We start from the raw sequence: 25,897 nt of genomic DNA, 5'->3' as shown, positions 1-25,897 counted from the left end.
CGCGATCTCGAGCCCCCCTGCTTGTTGAGGTAATACATCGTGGTCATATTGTCCGTCTGTACAAGCAGAGAGTTGGTCTGGAAGGACTGATGAAAGGCCTTCAGCGCCAAGTGAACAGCTCTGAGTTCCAGGAAATTGATGTGATACGTGGCCTCCATCCGGGACCACGTTCCTTGAATCTGTAAGTCTCCCGAATGCGCTCCCCAGCCGTGGAGAGAGGCATCCGTCACGATAGTCTGAGTAGGAATGTCCTTGTGGAAGGGAACCCCTCTGAGGAGATTTTCCGCGGAACACCACCACTTCAGGGACTGAAGAGCATGCAGCGACAGTCGTATCTTGTCGTCCCAAGATCCTTTCCTCTGATTCCACTGGTCCTCCAAGCACTCCTGCAGTGGTCTCATGTGCAGCCGTGCGTGTGGCGTCGGGAAGATACAAGAGGCCATCGATCCCAGTAGAGAAGACACCGTCCTCACTGTTGTAGATGGAGCGGTCATAAGAGCCTGAGCCTTCCGAAGGATCGATCTACGTCGCTCCTCCGAAGGAGACACTCTTGCTGACAGCGTATCGATGGTGGCTCCCAAGTACTGAATGCACTGGACCGGAGTCGGGACAGACTTGGACATGTTGATGTGCAACCCCAGCTTGTTCAAGAGAACGCACGTCTTCTGGAAGTGTGCCTGAGCTTCCGAGAAGGAGGAGGCCTTGATCAACCAATCGTCCAGGTACGGGTAGACAAACACCTTGTTCTCCCTGAGGTGTGCTGCTACCACCGCCATGCACTTCGAGAATGTCCTTGGCGCAGACTTCAGTCCGAATGGCAGTACTGTGTACTGATAATGATTGGTGCCGACTTGGAATCGCAGGAACTTCCTGTGTTTGTGTGCAATGGGCACATGGAAGTACGCATCCTGTAGGTCTATCGCACAAAGCCAGTCTCCCCGTTGCAACTGAGGGTAAATCTGATGCAACAATAGCATGCAAAACTTTTCTCTGCGAATCCATCTGTTTGCCTGCCGCAAGTTCAGAATGGGCCTGAACTCGTTCTTGTCCTTCTTGCGAACCAGGAAGAACTGGGAGTACAGACCTCTTCCTCTTTGAGACAGAGGTACGTCTTCTATCGCCCTTTTCCTTAACAGGATATCGGCCTCCGCCTGGAGCTCGTGCAGTTGATACTGCGAGCTGACCGGAGGGATCGCTGGAGGAGGGCTGATGAACCGAAGACTGTATCCATTGCAAAAAATATTCAGCACCCACTTGTCCTGAGTAATTTTTCTCCACTCTGCCAGAAAAAATTGAACGCTTCCCCGCACCGGAGCGGGTAACGGACGAAGGGGAAGTAACCGCTCAGGGTCGTGACCCGGCCGGGCCCTTGTTTGCGGTAGAGGACTGCTGTCCCCCTCTACCCTTTTGCCGTTTCTGGAACGGTCTCCGGAACTGCTGCTGTTGCTTCTGCTGCTGTCCCGAAGACTGTCCCCGTCCTCTTCCTTGTGCACCAAACCGTCTTTGGAACGGTCGGTAGGACTTCTTCTCTTTGGGCTTCTCTAAGCCCATAGCCGTAAGGGTCTCCGCCTCCGCCTTCATGCGGGCCATCTCATCATCTGCGTGTTTCCCGAACAAGGTTCGCCCGGAAAAGGGCAGATTGGCCACCCGCTGCTGGGCCTCCCGCTTGAGTGACGTGAGACGGAGCCAGGCATGTCGCCGCTGATTGATTCCATGGCAGTAACCATGTGCAGCCAACAGGGAGGCGTCTGAAGCCGCGCTGATGACCTGATTTGACACCAGCATCCCTTCCTTGAGGATCTCTTGGAAGTCCTCCCTCTTGTCTCTCGGTAGCAGTTCCACGAACTGTTGCAGGGAGTCCCACAGCGCCCTATCATAACGTCCCAGCAGAGCTGTGTCACTGGCTGCCTTCATGGCTGCTGAAGCGGTGCCACACGCCTTCCTTCCAGCCGTGTCGATCCATCGACTTTCTTTATCTGGCGGCACGGTGGATGACGGGGAGGTAGAGTGTAATTTCCTGGCCGCCGTCACTATCACCGAATCCAATCAATCAATCACTCAGGAGTTTGTTAAAGCGCAACTACTCACCCGTAAGGGTTTCAAGGCGCTAGGGGTGGGGGGGGTGCAGGTTCCATTCCATCAAGGAGGGGGTCTGTCGAAGAGCCAGGTTTTGAGGTTTCTTGCGAAGATGGGGAGCAATCTTGTCTGTCTGAGGTGGAGCGGAAGGGCGTTCCATGCTTTGGCCGCGAGGAAGGAGAAGGAGCGGCCTCCCGATCTGGTCATTCTGGTGCGGGGGACCACGGCGTAGGAGAGCTGGGCTGATCGTAGGGTCCTTTGGGGTGTGTGGAATTTGAGCCGGCTGTTCAGGTATGCTGGTCCGGTGCCGTGGAGGGCCTTGTGTGCGTGGGTGAGCATCTTCAAAGTGATTCTCGCCTCGACGGGGAGCCAGTGGAGTGTGCGCAGGTGCTGGGAGATGTGGCAGTGTTGTGGCAGTTTTTTTGCATGTTGAGGACCAGTCTTGCGGCGGCGTTCTGGATGTTCTGTAGCTTGCGAATGAGGTTTTTGTTTATTCCGGCGTAGAGTGCGTTGCTGTAGTAGAGTCTGCTGGTGACCAGGGCGTGAGTGGCTGTCTTTCGGTGTTCGAGGGGGATCCATTTGAAGGTCTTACGAAGGAGGCGGAGGGTGTGGAAGCAGGAAGATGAGACAGAGTTGATCTGGCGGTCCATTTTGAGCTCGGAGTCCAGGATGATTCCCAGGTTGCGTGCGTGGTCTGTGGGGGTTGGCGGGTTTCCGAGGGCGGTGGGCCACCAGGTGTCGCTCCAGGCGTCGGGGTTTGGGCCCATGATGAGTACTTCTGTTTTGTTGGTGTTTAGTTGTAGGCAGCTGTTTTTCATCCATTTGGCGACGGCTTCCATGCCTTCTCGAAAGTTGCGTCTGGCGGTGTTGGGCTCGTTGGATAGGGAGAGGATGAGCTGGGTGTCGTCTGCGTATGACACGATGTTGAGTCCGTAGGTTCTGACGATGGGGGCAAGTGGAGCCATGTAGACGTTGAAGAGCGTCGGGCTGAGGGAGGAGCCCTGGGGGACTCCGCAGGTGGTAGGTGTGGGGTCTGAGAGGAAAGGGGGGAGTCTGACCCGTTGCGTCCTGCCGGAGAGGAAGGAGCAGATCCAGTCACGGGCCTTGTCCTGGATTCCTGCGTCGTAGAGTCTGCGTATTAGGGTGTGGTGGGAGACTGTGTCGAACGCCGCTGATAGGTCTAGAAGGATGAGGGCTACTGTTTCTCCTTTCTCCAGTTGGGTGCGGATGTCGTCTGCTGCGGCGAGGAGGGTGGTTTCCGTACTGTTTTTTTCTGAAGCCGGATTGGGAGGAGTCGAGGATGTTGTGTTCTTCAATGAATTTGGCGAGTTGGCTGTTGATGGCTTTCTCGATGACTTTCACTGGGAAGGGGAGCAGGGAGATGGGTCTGTAGTTTTTGAGGTCGGTGGGGTCCGCTGAGGGTTTCTTTAGGAGGGGGTTGACCTCGGCGTGTTTCCAGTCGTCGGGGAACGAGGCGGTCGCCTGGTTGTGCAGGTTGTTTTTCAGTGTTTATATGTTTACAATGGGGAGGGCTATTTTCCTTTTGGTGGGGTTTTATCAGTTATAATAGGTTTAAACCTAAAACAGGATAGCCTAGGGATGAGTGTGGAATTAACTACAAACTACTCACAAAACCTTACCACCCACAACCAAATGGTCTTGTTGAATCTCTCAAGGGCAAGATCATGGGGCTCCCTGAAAACTCAAAAGGTGATGGGATGTGTTCTTGCCATGCCAGCTTTTTGCTTATAGAGAAGTTCCTCAGAAGGGAGTAGGGTTTCCCCCTTTGAACTTCTGTTTGACCATCCTGTGAGGGGACCACTTGATCTCGTAAAGGAAGGTTGATAAAGACCTCTCCATGAACTTAAATAAGATGTGGTGGACTATGTACTAGGCCTACGTTCAAGGAAGGCAGAGTACATAGAAAAGGCATCCAAAAATCTTGAGGCCAGCCAACAACTTCAGAAGCTGTGGTATGACCATAGAAGCTGTGTTATGACCCTGGTGGAGTTCCAACCATGGACAAGTTGTGGGTTTTGGAGCCCTCTGCACCAAGGGCTCCAGGACAAATGGAGTGGCCCTTTCCTTATCCTAGAAAGGAAAAGTGAGGTCACTAACTTTTTAGACTTTGGCACTAGCAGGTATCCCAAGAGGGTGATCCATGTGAACCTCCTGAAACTTGTTTGTGACACTGCAGATGTGTCCTTGTTGTTGTTCACTGATGAGGGTCAGGAGACAGAGTGAACTTCTTCCTTACCTCACTCTTCCAGCCCCCAAGATAGGTCGGTTGATGGGCTCATCTATTCAGAAACTCTCATTGTCCAACAGCAGGCTGTTTGCAGGCATGTCCTGCAACAGTATGCTGGGCTCTTCTCTTTGACCCCTGGCCAGACACACTGGTGTACCCATGATGTGGACACTGGGGTCAGCTTGCCTGTCAAAACAATGATTTATCAACAATCTGACCAAGTCAAAGAGAGCAACAATGGTGAAGCATGATGCTGAGGTATGGGGTTATTGAACCCTTTGAAAGTCCCCAGGCCAGGCCAGTGGTCTTAGTCCCCAAACCTCACCCCCAGGCTGGAAAAAGAGAGACAAGGTTCTGTGTGGACTATAGAGGGCTCAATGCTGTCACTAAGACTGATGCTCACCCCATACCCTGAGCTGATAAACAAACTAGGGGCAGCCAAATTTCTCAGCACATTTGACTTAACTTCATGGTACTGGCAGATTGCATAGCCCAGGAGCCAAAGAAAAAACTGAATTTTCCACACCTGATGGGCATTATCAGTTTACTGTTATGGCCTTTGGTTTTAAGAATGCCCCTGCCACCTTCCAAAGGTTGGTGAATCAAGTCCATGCGGGGTTGGAGACCTCTAGTGTAGATATCTTGATGATATTGCTGTCTTTAGCTCCTCCTGGCTGGATCACCTGGTTCACCTGGGGAAGTTTTTACAGGCTCTGCAATCTGTAGGCCTAAATACCAAGACATCCAAGTGCCAGATAGGGCACGGAACTGTTGTATACTTGTGCTACCTTGTAGGTGGGGGCCAAGTGCAGCCTTTACAGCCCAAGATTTAGACCATCCTGGACTGGGAGGCTCCAAAAACCCATACCCAAATCAGGGCATTCCCCTGCTTGACTGGGTATTAACTAAGGTTCGTGAAGGGATGGGGTCACAGTGGACCCCTTCACAGAACTGACCTCCAAGAAGATGCCAAAGAAAGTGAACTGTCAAAAGGCTTTTGCCACCCTGAAAGAGGCAATGTGCTCAGCACATACTCTCAAAGCTCCAGACTACTCCAAGTAGTTCATTGTACAGACTGATGCCACTGAGCTAGGGATAGAAGCACCCCTATCCCAGACCAATTATGATGGCCAGGGCCAACCTGTTGCTTTTTAAGCAGGACGCTACTCCTTAGGGACCAGCGTTGAGTGTCATTAAGAGGGAGGCCTTTGTTGTAGTTTAGTCCCTGAAGATGTTGAGACCTCACCTGTTTGGGACTCACTTCCTAATCCCATCTGACCACAGACCTCTCAGATGGCTAATGCAAATGAATGGTGAAAACTCCAAACTGTTGAGGTGGTCCATCTCCCTACAGGTAATGGACTTTACAGTAGAACACCGACCTGGGACTGCCCATTCCAATGCAGATTTCCATTTAGATGGGGACAACTCTTTTGGGAAAGATTAGTCTTGCCCCCTTTCGTTTGGGGGGAGCTGCTTGTGTAGGAAAGTACCCTTTCTGCAGGGTTGCCCCTAAATGTTTTGCCACATACCTGATGCAATCAGTGTGCCCTGGGCCCCTGCCAATCAGGTTCACAGGCCCCGTGTTCTTTCCCTAAACTGTACCATTGTTTCCACATTTGGCACAACTCTAGCCTACCTATTCGTCTTTTGTAAGGGGTACCCATGGTACCAAGGTCACAGTAGCCAGGGAAAGGCCTCTGAGGGATGCAGCATGTGTTATGCCACCCTCAGAGACCTCTTGCCACAAACATGAACCACTGCCATTGCCGCCTGCGTGTTTTGGCACAGCTAAAAGTGAAGAGTCGATATGGCACACATCCCTGTGTGCCTGCCCAGCGTGGCAGGAGGCCTAGGTAAGTCACCCTTCAGGTAGGGGGCACTATGTCTCATGTGAGGGCCTATCTGCATGAGCAGACAGGCCCCTATAATATCTAAGGCCATTCTTAAATATTATAAGAGCACAGTAAAGCCATACTGAGTAAATGGTCTGGAAACTGGTCTGTACGAATTACCTAGCACCATGATGGCTTTACCTAATCTTGAGATGTTTGGTATCAAAGACAAAATTGGAAAGGATGTAGCCTTACGGCTATAGTGGTCGACCTCAAAACTGGGGAACCGGGTTCGAGTCTTGGCAACAACGCTTAACATCCTGTGATTCTGGGCAAATCACTTAATCTCCCCGTGGCGAACACAAAAAAAAAAATTAAAAATGAATGTGTCTGTGTAAAGAAACTGGTGCTCATGTAAAGCGCTCTGATACCTGATATCCTCAGGTCTAGTTTGCGCTATATAAAACTCTAAATAATGAATAAACCTGCACTGATCCCAGTGTCCGATTTCCTATTCACTGCAATCAGAGGTCCCTTCTAGAGGGGACCCTTGAACTAAACCAGCCTCTGGTGAGTTTTCTGACTGGTGACCATCAGCCTGCCACCATGAGACAGGATTTTGGACCCCTGTGGTGTGAGCCGTTGCTCTCTCGGACGAGAAACAAAGTCTTTCCTGGGCAGAGGTGTTCACCCCTCTTCCAGGTCAGGAATGGCGCTTCAAAGGCCTTTGGCACCTTTACACATCGACCCCCAGCCTCACCTGCTATCAGGAGGAGCGTTCGCTACCTGTCTCACCACCTTTTCGGCAAAAAGACAGGCAGGAAAACGTAGATCAGCCCAGAAGGTATGTCCGCGTCTGCCAACCCTACCCCTCAGGTGGGGGAGGCAAGATGAAGCCCACTTTTCAGTTCCCGCCATCTTGCAGATGGCAGGCACCCTCCATTGAGGGATAGGGATGGTGTCCACCCCCTTAATGGGGTGAGCACCCTAAGGGTGTAGTCATCGTAAGGACAGTAGCCCATTGGCTACTACCTCGAGACCCCTAAAACACCCCCTAAACACAGTATTTAGGGGGCAGCCCTGAACCCAGAAACCAAATTTGACTTGACAAGAAGGACTGAAGAGCCATGCTGCAGAAGAAGAAACCAGCGTGTCCTGCAGCCAGCAGCCTGATAGAATCCTGGGGACCTGCCCTGCCTTCTCAAAGAAGTCTGATTTTCCTTGGACACCGGATTTGTCCAACAACCCAAACCAGGACTCCAGGTCCAGCCAGATCCACAAGTCCCTACCAGGCTGCACCCGATGCCCACGGTACAAGTCTGAGTGGCCCAACACCCCAACGAGGTCCCTCCAGTGATCCTTACCTGGGATCCAGTGTTGGACGACCTCCTCCGATCTTCTTCTCGATGCCTGCAGCCTCATCCTAAAGCAAAGCTTGTACATTTTGTTGAGGTCTCCATAGCACTAGCGTTGTGTTCTGTGTAGTTGGTTCTTCTAGAACTGGAGTCGTCATTACGTCTGGGCTTCATTCAATCTGAAGTGATGCAGTAGGGGTTACTTGTGACATAGCTTAGTCAGTGTCAGTGGGGACCACAGTTATTGGTCGCCTCATTACTAACAGGACAATTTGCAAAACCTGTAAAGGTCTTTCAATGTAAGTTATTTCTGGCTGTACTGGGGAAGTGGGCATAGTGTGAATCGCGCTAGAGCTTATGTCTCCCGGATCCGTATAGGTCACAGGAGGTGGTTGGGATGACAGTATTTCTTCCAATATTTCATCTCCTGAATCAGTATCTTACTCTTCCTCGTCTCTCGCTTAACTGCATTTTTATCCTTCTCCTTATCCATATATTGAGTTAATTAAGCAATATTATAAGTCTACATCACCATTTATTCTATTCATTTTTAATACGTTTATTATTATCAATGGCAATTAGCTAACATGGGGTGAGAGAAACTAAATGAAGATAATACTAAAGTCAGCACTTTTCTACGATGACATCAATAATCGGCTGTTGCACAGCTAAGTTTACTATGAGCGAAGGTCGAAAGAAGAATCCGTACTGGTCGCTGCACAGGCTAAACCATAGTTAGTGCAAATTTTAAAATACATGGAATTTCAGTGAAGAGTTTCTAATAGCATCTTTCATGTCTATATTTGTCACACTACAATATGCTTTGGTTTTATTTACTTGTTTTACAAGACGATAATCACACATTTTTCAAGTAATTTCTAAATATGCATTTTACTGATGTTAAAATATGTTCTAAATTGCATTCCTACTGTGCTAAAATATGTTCTATTTCTAAATATGCGGTAATTTCGGTCACCATAACCTGCAGAATCGTGTTTTTTAACATAGTAAATTCCACGTTTTGCCTTTTGCCCGTGCCTTCCCCCATCCACAATACATTTCTTCAGGCTTGACCTCCTGGAAGCTGCCAGGGGAAAACTGCGAGGGTGTGTTCATTATGCCAATTGTAATTCCAGCTAGTGGTGAACTTCTACATAAGGCAGTAAAGTATCTTGAAAGTCCATTAAGTTTTGGGCAGTGTTACTCATCCAGAAATCTTGTTAAGCATTCATCATTAGTTATCAAATGTCAGTGTTAATAAAACTGATCCTTTTTTCCTAATTGTAGTATTGTGCAGTTGTCACATTTTACCTTTCCACGCCTTCTTATTTTGCTTCCTGTCTGGAAATATGCTCTTGTCTTACTGCCACCATGAATGTATTTTAACCTAAACGTTGGCAGTTTTGATTTAGTACAGTTATGGTTGCACACTGACTGACTGACGCGAGTCTTATCTTTCAGCCACTTTGAAGTGGTCTAGAAAGACCGTATCGTCGCTATGTTCATTTTGTGCGTAAATGAATGGTGCCATTTTCTCCAGTGCAACATTATAGTTGTTAATGTGTGTTGAATTACAGTGTCCATTTATGTGATATTACAAATGAAAGGCCTTGATAGACAATGCTTTTAAATTTCCCAATATTTTCTCCTTCAGCACATACACGAAAGTTAAGCAGTTTATTAAGGCCGATAAAGACAAGGTAAGGCAGACTTTCATGTTCTTCTGATTTTCATTCAAGCTAAGTGCGGCGCCACCTTGTGGTACTTCTCTATAGTGAAGATACGTGTGCTTTTCTTGCTAAAGATAATTCCTGAACATATTTGTTGAATAATTGTCCGAAGGCATTAGAGCACTTAAGAAATTACGAGTGGGATGTTAAGCGGAAGAACAGTTCCTTTTCTTGGAAAGGAGATGATGTCATTAACATCAGTAAGGAGGGCTCTAGATCAGCTCTCGGGAGCGGCAGGCCAGCCTCCTTACTAGTCGAAAACCTGGATGTATGGTGGCCCAGAGGGGCATGGAAGAGAGACGGACTGGCAGCTCCATGCCTGATTGTGCTCAAGGATTAGTAACATACCGAGCAGTAGGCCAGTCTGTACTTAGTTTTGGCGTACTTCCCCACTAAAAAGCCCCCTAATTGTATATTATGTGTAATCCCAAGCAAGTATTTTCCTCTGGGAAAGGAGCACCCGGTGGTTAGCATTGTTTGCAGAAGAGAACTTGGACGCACCAGCGTTCTGTCATACACCGGATCTGAACCCGAGTCATCTTTAATCTCTGGCCTAGCGGAAATTAAATGATTCCTTTTTGCCGGAATTGGTTAGATATGGTGCATGCTGTGGCTCACTCTGACTTGCTCATAAATGAATTGGCATACATTTAACATCTCTTGTCGGTGACAGGCCTGTGGCAGGAGTCCATCACCTACACTGGTCCTATTCTCTGCAGATTCTATCACTCCACTGTTGCTCCAGGGCTCCCGGTATCACTTTAGACCGAAGTCAGTCCTTAAATTGAGGTAGTATTATTTTTCAGGCTCGGCTCTGGAGCCCATTTTAGTGTACCTAGACTTAATTTCGTTGCTTCCATCTATAATTGCACTGTATTGTAATGCCTGCGTTGATATTTCTAAACTGCTGCTCACATCTAGTTGGGGTTCCGCGGAGCACTGGTCATAGCAGTACAGAGTGTTGTAAGAGAAATGTACGGAACACAAGCGGCACACCCGGGGTTGCAGTCAGGCCCGGACTGGCCGTTGCGGGCACCGGGCATTCCCCCGGTGCGCCGCAAGGGTGGGGCCGATTCTGGGCCCTGGGGGACGTTTTTGTTACAGGGCCATTTTTGCAGCACAGCTGCAATATCGGCCCTGTAACAAAATCAGCCGAAAACCGGCTCCAGCAAAGAGCTCGGTCGCACCCCCAAGGGGCCGGCCGAGCACTTTGCCAGGGCCGGTTTTGGTTCTCAGTCCGGCCCTGGTTGCAGTGGGTAGTGTCAGCTGTGACCTGGGATCATCATGACACTTAATTTATTTAATTATTATTTATTTACAAATTGACAGCTGTTCGACTATGCCCTATAAGTAAAGAGAGCTGGTACCAGGTCGTCGACGTCTTGGTTTTGTTGCCGACGTTTTCCTTTAAGGTGAGAGTGGTGTCTTGGGTGAATCCAAGTGACTTGAATCTGGGTGAAATGTTGGGTTTGAGTCTCCTAGGTTCATGTCGATAAACCAGGTTTGAACTAGTTATTGCAAGTAATTGCTTTTTGTTCTCAGCAAATAGCAGGAAATCTGTTTTGGTGGAGGTAAGCTTCAGGTCGGTGTTTAGACATCTAAATCTGGATGAGTTGCAGGCTGTGTTATAGGCGTTGGAGGTCTGGAGCAGAGGCAACTATCGTAAATCGGTGTATCATCAGTGCTTTGGGTTATTTAGAAATTATCTGTGAGTAGAGCCCTACGGGGGGGGGGCTCCATGTAGGGGTTGAAGTTTGATAAGTGGGACAGGATGGAACCGTGCAGAACTCTGCATATAATCTGGGTCTTGTGGGACGTAATGGTTTCCCTATGAATGAATTGGTGTTAGTTTGCGAAGTCGGAGTAGAACCAGTGAAGGACATTTCCAGTGAATCCCATTCGCGATTTCAGGGTGTGGATGCCAGGGTGTTCTGTTGAAGGCAGCTAATAGGTCTAGTAGTGTTAGGAGGCAAGCAGCGGCATAACAAAAGTTGAGGGGACCCCCGCTCTGGATTTAATCTGGAGCGCTCAGGCCTGAGTTCTGTGATGAGGGGACCACCTGCAGCTCCCCCCCCCCCCCCGAGGGGGCCTGTGTTAAACCCCTGCAGGCGAGGTTCATTTTATCCGTGATCAAGAAGTCATCTATGATTGGTAAGGAAGCGGTCCCCATGCTGCAGGTTTGTCTGAAGCTGGACTTCTAGTCTTACAGGAATTGACTGGCGTTGATGTGATCTTGAAGTTATGCTTACGCTGCTTTTTTCAGTTATCCCACAAATGAAGGTTAGTTGAGTGATGGGCCTGTACTTAGTCAGATGCTAAGGGTCTAGTGTGTGTTTCTTCAGGCATGGGAGGAACTGGCCTGTCCTGGGAGCTTCATAGAAGACGCCTTGAGTTACGGCAGCAGTGAGGATGGTGTGTAGTGGTAAGGGAGCTTCTCCAGAGAGGTCTTTGTTGAACGATTAGGCTATGACACCATCTTTGTAGCTCCTGTAACCTATATGGATCCAGGAGAGATAAGCACTAGTGGGATTCAGACTATGCCCACTGCCCCAGTACAGCCAGAATTAGCTTAAATTGAAAGACCTTTACAAGTTTTGCAAACTGTCCCGTCAGTAGAGACAATCAATAACCGTGGTCCCCATTGACACTGACTCAGCTATTTCACAAGTAACCCTTACTGCACCACCTCAGATTGAACGAAGCTCAGAGGTAATGACGACCCCAGTTGTCAAAGTACCAACTACACAGAATACAAAGCTAGTGCTACGGAGACCTCAACAGAATTTACAAGCTTAGCTAAATGGGGGAGGAACCTTGGTCTTTACAGCCTCATTAAATTATTATAGGTCCTTGAGGGAGATAAACCTGTTGGTGAGGTCTTTAAGGGACAGGGATTTGAATGATGACCATTGTGGAATCCATATGAGGAGTGGGTGTCAGAGGAGAAGCAGGTTTGGTGTTGTTAATGTGTATTTTTAACATTTATCTGTAATGTTGTCTCTGAGTGTTGATGATATGCAGTGCAATATGGTCAATCGCTCAACTTCCATGTTCGGTAGAATCAGCGGACGAGTGGTTGAGTAAATGATATGTGCCATGACCAATGCCTTACATTTTTGCTTTTTGAGTGTACTGTGTTTGTAGCATATTTAATGCTTCCATTCTCTTTTGTTACATTCATAAATCCTTGTCCAATTTGTAACTTACTAGGAGGCAGTATAATTTGTGTCATATGGTGATACGGTCTTTGCTGGGAATGGCTATGCGAGATCTAAACATGATAACGAGTGTGTAGCTTACACCCATAATGGATACATTTCAAACATATTTAAGGTAGAGTAAGACAAAGGATACACCTTGTAGAATATATGAAACAACACCTCAAACATACCGGGTGATTTTTGCCTGAATCTGAGGAATGCCTGTAAGTGGGTCTTGGGCACCCCGTTTGTTTTCTCCATTGAGTCTGTCTGTAAACTGTACAGGTTAACTGGGTCTCTGCTTAGACTAAGTCGACCTGAGTACTTATCATAATCCCTTGATACATAATTTTATGTAGAATTATGTTTGGTTCATTATATACTTCAAGAGCAGAAGCATGCACATAAATATAAACTTTTGTGCATCTGCTTTTTCTGTTGCTGATAAAAATTCTCTAGATAAGCATTTAATGACGGGAAGTCGCTTTTCACACTAAGCGGAGGTCTCCATCACTGGGTAGATATCTCCCTCTGGTAATGTATAGGTAAATAAAAAAAGTAAAATAAAGTTGTATTCAATGATAATTTAAATTATTTTTATGTTTCTGTTTTAAATGTAGAAAAAAATAAAAGACTAGAGCATTATTAACATGATTTTGACTTAAATATTTAATTTAAATGTATTCCATTAAATTAAAATTCGTTTAAACATTTATTTAAAAAAAGTTATTTTAGTATTTGTAATGTAATCTTTTTGAAATAGTTATGTTTATTAAAGTACAAAAAAGATTACGATTTTTAAATAATATATTTATTTACAATTAATTCCTATTTTCTTACATATGACATTTCATGTATGTATACTATATATAATATATATTTTCACTGCAAAAACCAAAGGTTTCAGGAACGTTATGGTTAGTTGGACATTTCACTCGTACAAAACCAGAGAAATTCCGCTGTTATAGTTAGTTCCGCTAACTATAATATATATATTTAAACTTTAGAGAAGCACACAGTCACTGGATGATGTCATCAGTGATGTTGTTTGAGATGTCATCAGTGATGCCATCATTGATGTCACTAACCATGTCATGAATGATGTAATATGTGACGTCATCAGCAGTGCATTGCGGGGGCACGAGGTATAGTTAGCTGAACTATAACGGCCGAATTTCTCTGTTTTGTAAAAGTGAAATGTCCAGCTAACTATAACGTCCCTGAAACCTTTGGTTTTTTCAGTGAATTTCAATGTTTTTTTAAATGCTAATTTGTAACTATAACATCCCTGAAACCTATGGTTTTTTCAGTGAATTTCAAAGGTTTTTTAAATGCTAATTTCTAACTATAACATACCAGTCGCGTTTCCAGAGTGGTGGAGAAAGGTGAGCGTGGCCTCCGAAACACCTCTTAGCAATCCCACTGTGTGGGATTTACTGGAGGTAACAGGAGGAGTAGTTAGCCCCCTACGTCCACCTTGGGGGCCATCTATCCATTTTATTACCACCAGTAAGTCTCACACTGCAGGATTGCTAACTTCTTATATCAGGCCCGCCCCCTCCCTGAACCACTATGCTAACGTGCCCCCTAGCACGTTGTACGTTGGGGGATTAAGTCCCCTTGAATCCTGAGGGTCCCTGGGGGCCAACTAGCCCACCAGGTACCTACAGGAAGCGGCAAGGAGCTGTTTTGCAGAGAGGTGGTCCAAGGCCTATGGAGGACAGATATCAAACCCATTCTTTTTCTAATGTCTCAGGAACCACTGAACTGATTTACACCATTACAAAAAGGTTGCTTTCTGGACCAAGAGCTACCTTTTTGCCAAATTTGGTGTAATTCCGTTCAGCAGCTCTGGCTGTAGCTTTGTCTAAAGTTTCCAATGGAAAGTAACATGGGGAAAACGCTTTTTGGGACCCCCTTTTTTCTCAGCCCTCGCTTGACGAATCACCCCGAAACTTTCAAGACCGGAGCTGACCAGAGCGCCCCATTAGTTTTGAAAATGTTGTGAAGATTCGTCAAACGACGCCAAAGTTAATGGGAAAACAAAAAAACATGTTTCCAATGCAAACTAGATCCTAACTATAACTACCTACTGGCGACCGCCAGCAGGTAAGATATATATATATTTTTAAATCCAACCAAATTAATTTATTTTAACATTATTTCCTAAGGGGTATTATTTTAAATCCCTGCCTCTATTATTTTCTGTGCATGTGTGTTACCAGCGGTTGGCCATGTGTGGTGCTGGACTCCGCATTCGTTTAGAGATCTCTCCATAGAAAAGAATGGAGGAGTGAAGGCATAGGCCCTCCACATTTAGGTTTGTGAATAGTATTTTGTAGTACATGTGTAGTACTATTAAACGTACTACAAATTTCAAATTGTGAATAGGATGCATAGTGTCTGTCTTCATTAAACTATTATTTAACATGAATATCACTAAAATCCTTATAGGATAAGCCTGCCACAAAATCTTGAAATTTGATGAGTAACCCTCCAACCAGGCCTCTTAATTTGAGCGCTACTTTGTTGATTACAATTCTCACTTTCTCCTCTTTTGCACCTTTCCTCATGGTTACTGTCATACTTGGGAACAATAACTCAATTACCACTTCCATGACTATGAGATGTTACAGGATCATCTTTGTTGTTTAATGGATGCAAGCATCAGTCCCATGCTGCATTCCTCACACTTGTGCAATATATTTTTTATAATCCTCAAAGCTCACATATTCATCTTAAGTCTAATTACAGGCAAATGCCAAGTAGTTGATGATCTACACTTTAAACTGGTAAGTGTTGAGACAATGATTTTTTTATCAAAACAGGCTCTAAATAGAATTTCGACAAGTCCTTCAATGTTCACCATGTGTTTGATCTGGTCTATCCGATTCAGATGTAGTACCTCCTGGAGTGTTCCTCTAAATCCTCAACCTTAGCTTGGAGTTGCAAAACATGTGATTCCGAATTACAAACTGCTCCAGACTTTGTGCCCCTGCATCTTCAAGATTCAGAATTCATTGCTTGGCTTGGACAATTCTATCCACTGTTTTTGTTGAGCCCGACATATATGTGCTCCAATTTACATGTCAAGGTATCAGCCTAGTGCCAATGCAACCAATGGCCATCTATGTTTCAAAAATGTTCTTTCAACAGCAATCTAGAGTGCATAAAATATTACCAAGCAACATAGAATGAGTATCAAATCTCAGCTCTATGCATGAACATAAATCTCATACTGTATCTCAAGTAATATCTGCCTGTTCATGATAAGAACACTTAATAAACTATACAGAGGCATAGGTACACCTAGAGGAGGGAAGAGAGGGAAAGCGAAGATAAAGCGGAAGGAACAGAATTGTGTTTGTGTAGTTCTAAGAAGTCCTAGTTACCTTCTCCCTAGCAAAGTCACATGCCATGTGCAACAGGGTGAATAATTGTTAATCCTAGTCCTTAAGTGATCCTATCGACCACTGGGAACTCTCATGACTCATCAAGCAGCCTCTGCAAGTCCACAAGAAATGTCTTAACTGCATCAAGTTGAGAGAAGGCACGCATCTGTCCTTAGCACTTCTACTTTGTTTTAAAGGGAACAAGTTAAGGCATCCACTGCCTTTACATTTAGCATTGTTTTTAATTCACAGTGGGAGGAACAGCAAGTGATACCCTTCATACAGTACCTTACCTACAGCCCCCCTCCTGACTTGCAGGGGTCTTAATAGTGCACACATGGTGATGGCCCTTTGTATTCTCCGCAATCCCCTGCACGCATACAAAAATCTCTTAGGAGCATCATTAAGGTGCCACCCTCTTCAGGTCCCAGCACTACCAAGGGCAATGGTTATCCCTTTGTGGCAGTACATCACCAGAGCGGCGAGTCTTTCTCTCACCAGCAGCCCCCTCCTGGCATCAGGGGGTTGCACAATGCACACAAGTAGTTTACTTAATTGGTGCAGCAGTCCAGTCCAGTCCAGTCCTCTCCGCCACCCCCACCTGGATTATGGGAGTCGCACAGTGCATACGGACAGATGATCCCATCAACACATTGTTCTCAACCGACCAGAATCCCACACTGCGCTTTTGGGATCCTCTTGGTAGGACCCACACTGGACCTTGTTCACTTCAAGCAATCTTTCTCCTCACAGGGCACACTGGTCGTGGGTCAGGCAAAAGCTGGCGCTCTAGGCTAGTGTTCTTGATTCTCCTGGGTGGTGACACCTCAACCAACAAGGGAAATTGGCAGATCCTTAGCACCCAGTCCAGGTCACAACAGGCGGGACTCGAGGTAAGCTAACATACAACTTCAGTTTGAGAATTTGGGGGTCTCAAGGTCTCCTTTTTGTAATCCATTTCCAGACGCACTTGTGATTTAGTGTCTTTGAAGTATGTGTTCTGGAGGTGCCCACTTTGAACTGCCATCTCCTATGTTGTGCTCTTCCTCCATATAGTAGTTTAATACAGCATGACAGTTTCCAGGGATGGACGCCCCAAAAACAGGCCATGGGAGTGACTAGAGGTACACACCTTGATGTCAGCTTCAGTGATATGCACATCGAAAAGTTACCAAAGGAACCCATCCCTACTCTTTGATTCTCTTTTCAGCCCCATCTCCTTCCTCAAATATGCTAGGGCCCCTTTGAACAGTGAAGACCTTTCAAAATCAGAGTTCCTGTTGTGCACTGAAGAGACTGGCTCTTCCTTCCTCCAGTGCTTCCATGTGTTATGTGCCTTGCAAGCACACACACATACACCACTTTATAGATTTATAAACACATGTGCAGCCTCCAATGTACTGTACCCTCGAATGGCCATCCATACATCCCAGCACACTCCCGCAATACGGCTTGCTAACTCCTGAATCCAGTACCAGTTTACTGGCACAATACAGCCTCAAGCATATGCTTTACCACATACTCTGTTTTCTAATGCACTGTACTTTCTCAGAGATGCATGTATTCCAGTGCCCACATACACTATACCTTTCTACAGGAACACACACATCTCAGGGCTGCACATATTCCAATGCAGGCCATGGGTGAGTGAAGCACACAGCCTTGGAACTTTACTAGAGTGGGGCAGGAGGCGGCACTCATGTGACACAGGTTAAAAGAGGCCGGTACACTCTACTGATTACTAAAAACCAAAAAGCACAATATGCTGCCAACACTGTGCTCATGCTACTTAATTCCCAGTTAAGGCAGTAGCCTTCCAGCACTTGATGGTAGTGTTTTGGGCACCCCTTTTTGTCTAAGCAGATGTCAGTCTATGAGACAGGCCAAGGTCATAGTGCACATGCTTGATCAGTGCTCCATGATGACTGAAAATTGTTACCAAGGATCCAGATTTTACTACAGGTGGGGCACTCAGAGAAGGGGTACATACATGTCTATCATCATGCGAGGAACTTTTCCATCCCAACACATCCCTAACAATATGAGTGGGAGCTATGAAAGCAGTTGGGCCTTGTGAGGTAGAATGTAACTCAATCTTGTGGTAAGCGGATGCCAGATCAAGGGTGGTGATAACCCTTGCCCCAACTAGAGTAGATAAAACATAATTTCAGAATTGTTGGGTAGGGGTTACTTGTCCACTGCTACTCCCTTCTTCAAACCTTTGAGGTCAATGCAAAAACGAATTGCCCCAGTGGGCTTCATGGCTACCACTGTGTACGGCAACCCATCTGTAGCATGAACAGGTGTGATACCTACAGTCTCCAATCTAACTAGTTATTTGAGTGCATCATCCTGCACACATAACCAGATTTTCCTTACTTTAGAAGTTTAAGGTGTAGCATCTGGTTCCAGTCTTATATGGTTAGTGTAATTCATTAGACACCCTCATTTGCTAGTAAAAACATTTGGCAATAGACTTCCAAAATCAGCACAACCCTCCTCAATTTGTCTGATTTCAACTTGAGACTGTGCATTGGGATCATGGAAAATACCAAGTTCTTTTTGATGTGGCTAATCTAGGATGTTATTTCCTTTGAAGACTATGTACACTTTATCAAGTCCTTTATACTCTACACAGCTCATAAAATATCCCTTCATTTTCATTTCCTGTCCACCATAGCGACCAGGTTTTATATCCAAGTGACATAGGGTTTGGTTGTTTGCAAGATTAACAAACACCTTGACTCCCATCTGCAGAACTACTTATTCTCCTGTGTATTCCATTTATCTTTAATATGTAACCAAATTCTTCCCCAATTCTTTTTAATCACTAGACTTATTTCCTTTAACTGAGTATGAAAGCATTTGACAAAGTGCCCATGTGACTACGTTGGTTACAAACCGCTCTCAAAGCTAGACACTCAATACAGTTTGCCATGTGACCGATTTGACTACACGTATAACACCAACCTTCAAATTTTCCTACATTTCTGTCTACACTCCTCAGAACTACAGTCTTTATAAGATCTTTCACTGTATTCTCCTTTTGTAACTCTTCAACCGAGTTTAACATGTGCAGAACTCTGTTGCGAACACATCTTCCAAAGGAGGATCTTCTTTTCACCACAACTCTTCCATATTCTGTCACTGTTGCAATGTAACAAAACTGATCTCTTATATGTTAAAAAGCCCCTTATTGGTAGGTAGGGGCTAATTTTCTCACATCAGTTACACATTTCTCCTTTGTCTCTTTGTCTTTATGCACTCACCTTCCAAAGTGATAGCGTTCCAGAACTGTGCTCATGCATAGCAGGTAATGAAGATCAAGTTTCTTTATTACTTCTTCAAATTAATTCAGTCCATGAGCATTTTCTTGACGAAGTTCGGGTAATTTCTCCAGTATATCTCGACCTTCTGCTCCCAGAGTGTATAATGGAAGAGACAATGTTATCTCTAAACTTAGACTGGTGCCACACACTCTTGCATAGTTTTTACCATTTGGGCCATTTCAGTAGTGGATCTCCTGGATTATTAGGGAAAACTGTTGGTGGTGTTACATACTACATCTCAAATACCACTCTCTGCTCCTGAAGATGTATAAAATCTCCTTTATGAATTCGCATAATAACATTCTTGAGTCGATATGTGCACAGGATCATAAAATGATGATTACTTATTCCAGAGGTAACCTGTATTGTTCTTCTGACAGAAACCAAGCACATAATGTAATGAAATTATTTCAAGATTTAAACAAGTACCTCTTGAAGTGCTTCCCTTACTTTTCCATTTAGCCATTTCTGTATTTATTTATAAAACGTATAAAGGGCAGCAGCTACCTAACATGGGGTGTCCCGGCTCTTTAGCAATAGACAAGGAGACCCACATCCAGCTAAATCAGATCAGCCATATTTTCAACTGTCTGTTAAAGGGGACCACTGAAGTGCAAGATCTAAGGCAATTTACAGTTTCAGGCCTAGGTATGCAAATGATCCACCGCCCATGCAAGGAATTTCATTCCTGGGAACAGTGTAAAAGGAGAGGTTACTATAACACAGGCCGTGAAGAGGCTCATAGGAATTTATCAGGCTAGTGATTTGGTGGGGCAGTGCCTGCCCTTGCTTTGAAAACATAGCACAATGCCTTAGATTTAATGCTTTTCTCCACCTTTAGCCTATGCGGCTTGCGAAGAAGAGATGTAGCGGATGCAAGTTTGGGCAATCTGTAGATCAGCCTTGCGGCAGCATTCTGCACCACTTGCCTAAATCTCATGGAGGCTTTGCCAGCCCCCCAGGTTCAGAATGCTGCTATAGTCCAGTCAGGATAAGATAAGTACCTCGACAACAGTTCTTTGGGCAAATTCAGGAAGAATCCATATAAATTTGCTTAACCATTTCAAGGTCGCAAAACAGGTCACAGATACCTTTGCCACCTGAGGCTTCATAGAGAGCTTAGAATCCACTAAAATGCCAAAGTTCTTTACTTTGGGGGTGGGGACAGGGGTATCACCCTAAGTAACCGGCCAGCACTGCGATCCCCAAAGGGACGGATTCTTTACCGGCACCTCTGTTTTTCCTGAGTTTAATTTCAGCATCCAAACAGTACAAAACGTGATCAGTGAAATGCTTCAGTAACATATTCACAGATAAGTGCAATGCCGTCAGCCTTTTCTACATTGAAAAAATACAGATCTAACAGCACATTGGCAACACCAAGCCTGCTTCATCCCTCACACCCACCCCTTCTCTTGGATTTCCACAATGATCAGTCTTCAAAGACCTATCTGTCACAGATCCGGCCGACATGCACAACTCCCTTAAAGTAAATTCTTATGAAGAAGTCTTGCCATCCTCCTACATCAAAGCTCTCTCTGAGGATGTTCTTATACTAAACCTTGTACATGCCTCCCTCAATCAAGGCATCTTCACAGAGGCTCTCAATTCTGGGCAGGTCCTCCCACTCCTAAAGAAACCTAGATCCCGATGACCTCGCCAACTACTAGTCCATCACTCACCTACCATTCATTGGCAAGATGATTGAAAAAGCAGTCTATGTTCTACTCCAAAGATCACATCAGTGTTAACTATATCATGCACAGCTGCTGTCTGGGTTTGGCTCACAGTGCAGCATGGAGACTGCCACCTTGCACATTGTAGACAATGCCTTCTTGACCACAGGTGAAGATGACCCCTGCATCCTGATGTTGTTGGACCTTTCATCTGCCTTTGACAAAGTCATCCATCCTACCCTCATACACCTCCTTGAGTGGCAAATGTGATTCACCAGCAATGTCCTTCACTGGCTCTCTTCTACCTTTTCAAGCAACACCAGTGTGTTTGCATGTGCAGCGTCAGGTCAGAAAAGATTCTTATCACCAGCAGATTCCTCCGTGTTCCATGTCTCCTGTCAGGTTCAACCTTTACATGGTGCCACTTGGCGCTCTACTCACAGATAACAGCATCTACATTACCCAAAATGCTGATGATACATAACTCTACTTGAAGTTTCCTTCACTTCTTACATTCAACGCCACAAACACAGTTTTCACATCATCCAGACCTGACTGTCCAACACCTTCCTGAAGCTCAATTCAACCAAGACCAAATTTATATTAACTCCATTTCTGCTCCTGTTACTCACTGACTTTAAGCTTGCCTTTGATCGTGTACAACACTCCACTTCCTTTTGACTAGGTTTGTGCTATAGAAATAGCATATACATACGTACATTTACACACCCACTGGTATAGAGCCAGTGGGTGTATAGAGCTATTTCAGCGACATAATATTTTTTCGCAGCCAAAATACATGCATACACATTCGAGGAGCAATTACTCTTGCCTGCTCTATAACCTATTGGTACTGTTGTTCCCTGCCTCTGTAAGACATCTTTCATCGGACAGACCTTCCGCCACTGCTCAGGTTCAGCAGACAGCTAACATGTCTGTCACTGTTCCGTAGGGCTTCAGTCAATGAATACCAGGAGCTACCTGCAATATAATCACCACCATAGTTTTCAGCCTGCCCACCAGCCAAGTCCAATTCAGACTGGATAGAGTCGTATTCCTGACCTTCCTTCCGCTCAGTGAAAGAACCTCCGACAGCCGTCAACACCAGAGGGCCATGGAATTTGTGTTCCAATCCACCCATTTCTACTCCATGCAGTACCCACACCTCCTCAAACAATTGCTGATTATCCTAATTAGATAGTTTTGGGGCCCTAAACTATACAGGCCATGGCAGGACCTCCTGGAACTTAGTTTATAATTATTCATCAACACTATAGAGTTCATAGTTGTTCAGTTTTCTGTAGGTACTCGTGAGTGGATTACTACAGGATGTTTTTTAGCGTGGCTGTGCCTCATAACTCACTGAAGAGCGGCCATCTTGGTCTGTGGCACGCATTGCGAATTGCTTCATTTCCCTGTTCATTATTGGGAGGTGGGGGGGATTGATTGCTAATAACCAGCGCTATCCTGCTGCTGTTAACTTCAGATCCTGGATTCCCGCATGGTACATTAATCCCATCTGTTGCCTTCCTCGTGCCATCTTGCCAAGACCTTTCAACTTGTCTTCACATGTCCATCCTGGGATTCCTCACCTGAATGTGGCTGAGTCTGCCTTACCATCTGTACCAGCCATTCTTTGGCATTCACTGCTGACCCTTTTTCACTGTATTTATTTAGAGGCCATCAACCTCTGCTCATCTCCTTTACCATGGAGCTCAACTGTGCACCACCACGCCCAACTTTTTAGGATCAAGTGCACTTTTGGGTAGGTCTGAGTGCACTGGGCAACACAGTTGTAGCGACCGGATTTTCAGACCGAGTTATCAGCTTATCGATTATAACACGCCCAGCAGCTACGTCCACCACCCTTCCCAGTACCTACAAGCACTATATCTATATTACTCACCTGGGAATGGGGAATTCACACTATATCCTATATTTACCTCATAGAACTGGCCACATCTCTGATTCTGCAATTGCTATAACGTCTCTCGACGATCTCATTAACACCCGACCACGGACGATCTCACTAACGCCCGACCACGGACGATCTCATTAACGCCCGACCACGGACGATCTCACTAACGCCCGACCACGGACAATCTCACTAACGCCCGACCATGGACGATCTCACTAACGCCCGACCACAGACGATCTCATTAACGCCCGACCACAGACGATCTCATTAACGCCCGACCACGGACGATCTCACTAACGCCCGACCACGGACGATCTCACTAACGCCCGACCACGGACGATCTCACTAACGCCCGACCACGGACGATCTCTTGGATACCTACCGTTTGAGTATCTGATGAGAGCCAATTTCCCTAACACATGGAATAGGGGCCTGACCTTCCCAAACAGAAACCATTAGTGCCAATCATACACACTGGAAGTTATTTCTTATCCAAAATCAACATCTCCTTCTGTCATCAGTTACCTGTAAGAAGGGAATCGCCCATCCTTCTATACGTCAGCACCTGGCTAAGAAGAAAGGTTAATCCTGAAAAAAAAAAACAACCATCAGGTGTAATCTCTAATCATTGGGATCTCTTTATTATGTAATGATAGAATGACAAGACAAAGAAGACATTGCAACAGCAGTATATCTATATATGGAATAAAGAATTATTAGTGCAAGGGGGAACCTAAACATAACCTAGAAAGCAAAAAAGGAGTGAATGATTATATAATGCAACCTATCTAGGAACGCCTCACCATAGTCTCACGCATTCTGGTCTCAGCAGCTGAGCTGGTCCCTCTTCCTCTCGCTTCGGTTCTTCCAGGACTCTGCTTTGCACTCGCTGGTACACGTCTGCACCGCTAAGCCTCGTCAAAGCTGCTACACCTTCCCACTGATTGAACCCTCTTTGGTCTCTTCATCTGCATCAGTCTATAATAGCACTCTGATAGCCACCGCTGCTGACTTCAATCTCTGCTCCCAACTCTGGCTATTTAACAGTCTTCCATCTCAGTGACTAACTAACTTCTCCAACCGTCCTCTCCAACTCTCGGAACCAACTGACCGCTCTGCTTCACTGCTCTTCGATAATATGGAAGGCCCTCTGCCCATGGAAATTTCCAGCAAGCACCCTGCCACCCACCGAATTCCTGTACCAAGCCCCGCGCTCCCTGCGCTCCAACAGTGGACAGCTGCAGTTGCGTCTAGAGCCCGGGAAGTAAGCACATTCCTTCAAGAAGGGCCAGTCCTCACCGGTTTCCAACTAGTGAATAACAAGCTAAAATTAAACATTGCCTTTAGCCTACAAGCGCCTCGGACAACTGAGGCAGGAAGACAAGATGGCTGCTCTCTAGTTTAGGCCTCAGGCCCGAAAAGAGGTAAAAGGACATAAAATCATACCAAAGCCAATAGGTAAGCCTCACAAATAGATGAAATAAAGTCGGAAATAAAGAACCAATCTTCATATACTGAGATGGAGGTGGACAATGGTCACCACCAGTCCAAATGGTACAAATTACCCTGTCGCTACAACAGTGTACATAATTGATATACCATCTACACGTGCTAACCCTTTCTTTTCCCATAGGGGTTGTGAATAAAAGTGTTTGTTCATAGAACATGGTTCTCATCCAGGGGATCCTCCTCAATAGTCATAAGCAAATGAATATTCCCGCCCATGCGCGGGACCCCGGAAACATATAAAACATATATGTGGAAACCATATATGTAGATGTAGATATAACAATAAACACACAATGCAGCCTTCCATTTACCACACAATGCTGACCAATGTTGTAAGAATTTCCCTGTCATATAATACAATTTCAATAAAGCTGGGAGAAAGAAACACATTTGAGAACTGCTTTAATAAACAGCAGAAAACAATCCTGCAAGAGGAATAAAAAAACATTATCAGCACATAGGCTGCATTGCAGAAACCTCATTGTAGAAAGCTGAAAAGCTAACCCACAGAAAACACACTGGCACTGTGCCTTTAAGGCAGCCATGACCCCTAGCTTCCCATCATACCTCAGGGGTGACAGTTAGGTAAGCTGTTCTTTCCGGCTCCTTCTGTCAGGACCCTGGTAACTTCAACTCTGATTTTTCTGATTTCTGTCAGAAATGACTTCTCATTTTTTGTCAACATCTTTTTACTTTGACGTCTTTTTGTTGTTGAAGTACTTCTCTACTATTTTTGAGAGAGGTGAGCATTATTTCCAGTCAAAAATGCCCTCTCTCTTTGACTCTTGCCCTTCCTGTGGCAAGAAGAAGGCTAAAACAGACTCCCACCCTGTCTGTATTCATTGCCTTCCTTCTGCTCATGCTCCCAAGACCTGTCTGCAATGCCAGTTGCTGTCCAAAAGAACTCTGAAGGACATGGAGAGGATTCATCGCCTCTATGGGCTGGCTGAGAAGGGTAAAGCACCTTCAAGAGGCAGGTCTGCGATGAAGAAGAGGAAAGAGAGCCACCACTCCATCTAGAAGTAGGGTCCCAGTCTGCTCTCCATCGGCGTCAGGCTCGGGCCACAAATACCTTCATTGTCAACGAAAACGCTGAGGAGACGCTCTCCGTTGGTGCGGGCTCGACGTCGAGACATGCTCCGCCGTTGCAAGGTCACTGGCGATCGGCGTTAAAGCAGGCATCTCCGTTGCCGTCAAACAGGAGGCGGTCAATGTCGAGACGCTCCTCGTCACCAGAGGCAAGGCATTCATCGCCTCCGTTGTCATCCAAGCGACGCTCAATGTCGAAGGCTCGATCTTCGCCAATGACGAAGAAAGATTCGTCGACGAGACCCAGAGTGAAATCCACCAGACTTCGTTAGACGTCGAGACAATGGTCTCCATCGACGACCAGAAGTGCCCTGATCTCAACTCTGCTGACTTCCAGTAGACGATCAGCGTCGAGAGAGAGATCTGAAAGGCATCAAGAAGCGCCGTCGAGAAGGATTTCTCCGTCCATCCATACTTCGTTGAGGTCTACTGCATGCTCAACGTCGAAGGCGAAGTCTGTTGGCTCCAGGTGTTCGACGTGACCTCATACAACGTCGAAGCAAACTGAGAGGTTGACGTTGAGGAGAAGATCGCGCTCTA

At 45.9% G+C, this 25,897-nt stretch overlaps 1 protein-coding gene across 5 annotated transcripts in view; it reads left to right on the top strand.

Moving 5' to 3' along the window:
* Positions 1 to 25,897, top strand: part of LOC147705869 (CMP-N-acetylneuraminate-beta-galactosamide-alpha-2,3-sialyltransferase 2-like) — a 383,457-nt gene that overhangs the window by 305,783 nt on the left and 51,777 nt on the right. For all 5 annotated transcript variants that reach the window (XM_086932319.1, XM_086932317.1, XM_086932320.1 and 2 more), the window contains one exon: positions 9,169 to 9,214. In XM_086932319.1, the coding sequence (XP_086788445.1) occupies positions 9,169 to 9,214 (46 nt within the window). The remainder of the gene's footprint in view (positions 1 to 9,168; positions 9,215 to 25,897) is intronic.

This window comes from Lissotriton vulgaris, chromosome 7 (assembly GCF_964263255.1).
Source record: "Lissotriton vulgaris chromosome 7, aLisVul1.2, whole genome shotgun sequence".
Classification (NCBI taxonomy): domain Eukaryota; kingdom Metazoa; phylum Chordata; class Amphibia; order Caudata; family Salamandridae; genus Lissotriton; species Lissotriton vulgaris.
Note: the sequence above shows the minus strand (reverse complement) of the source record. Positions and strands in the feature narration are given on the sequence as shown.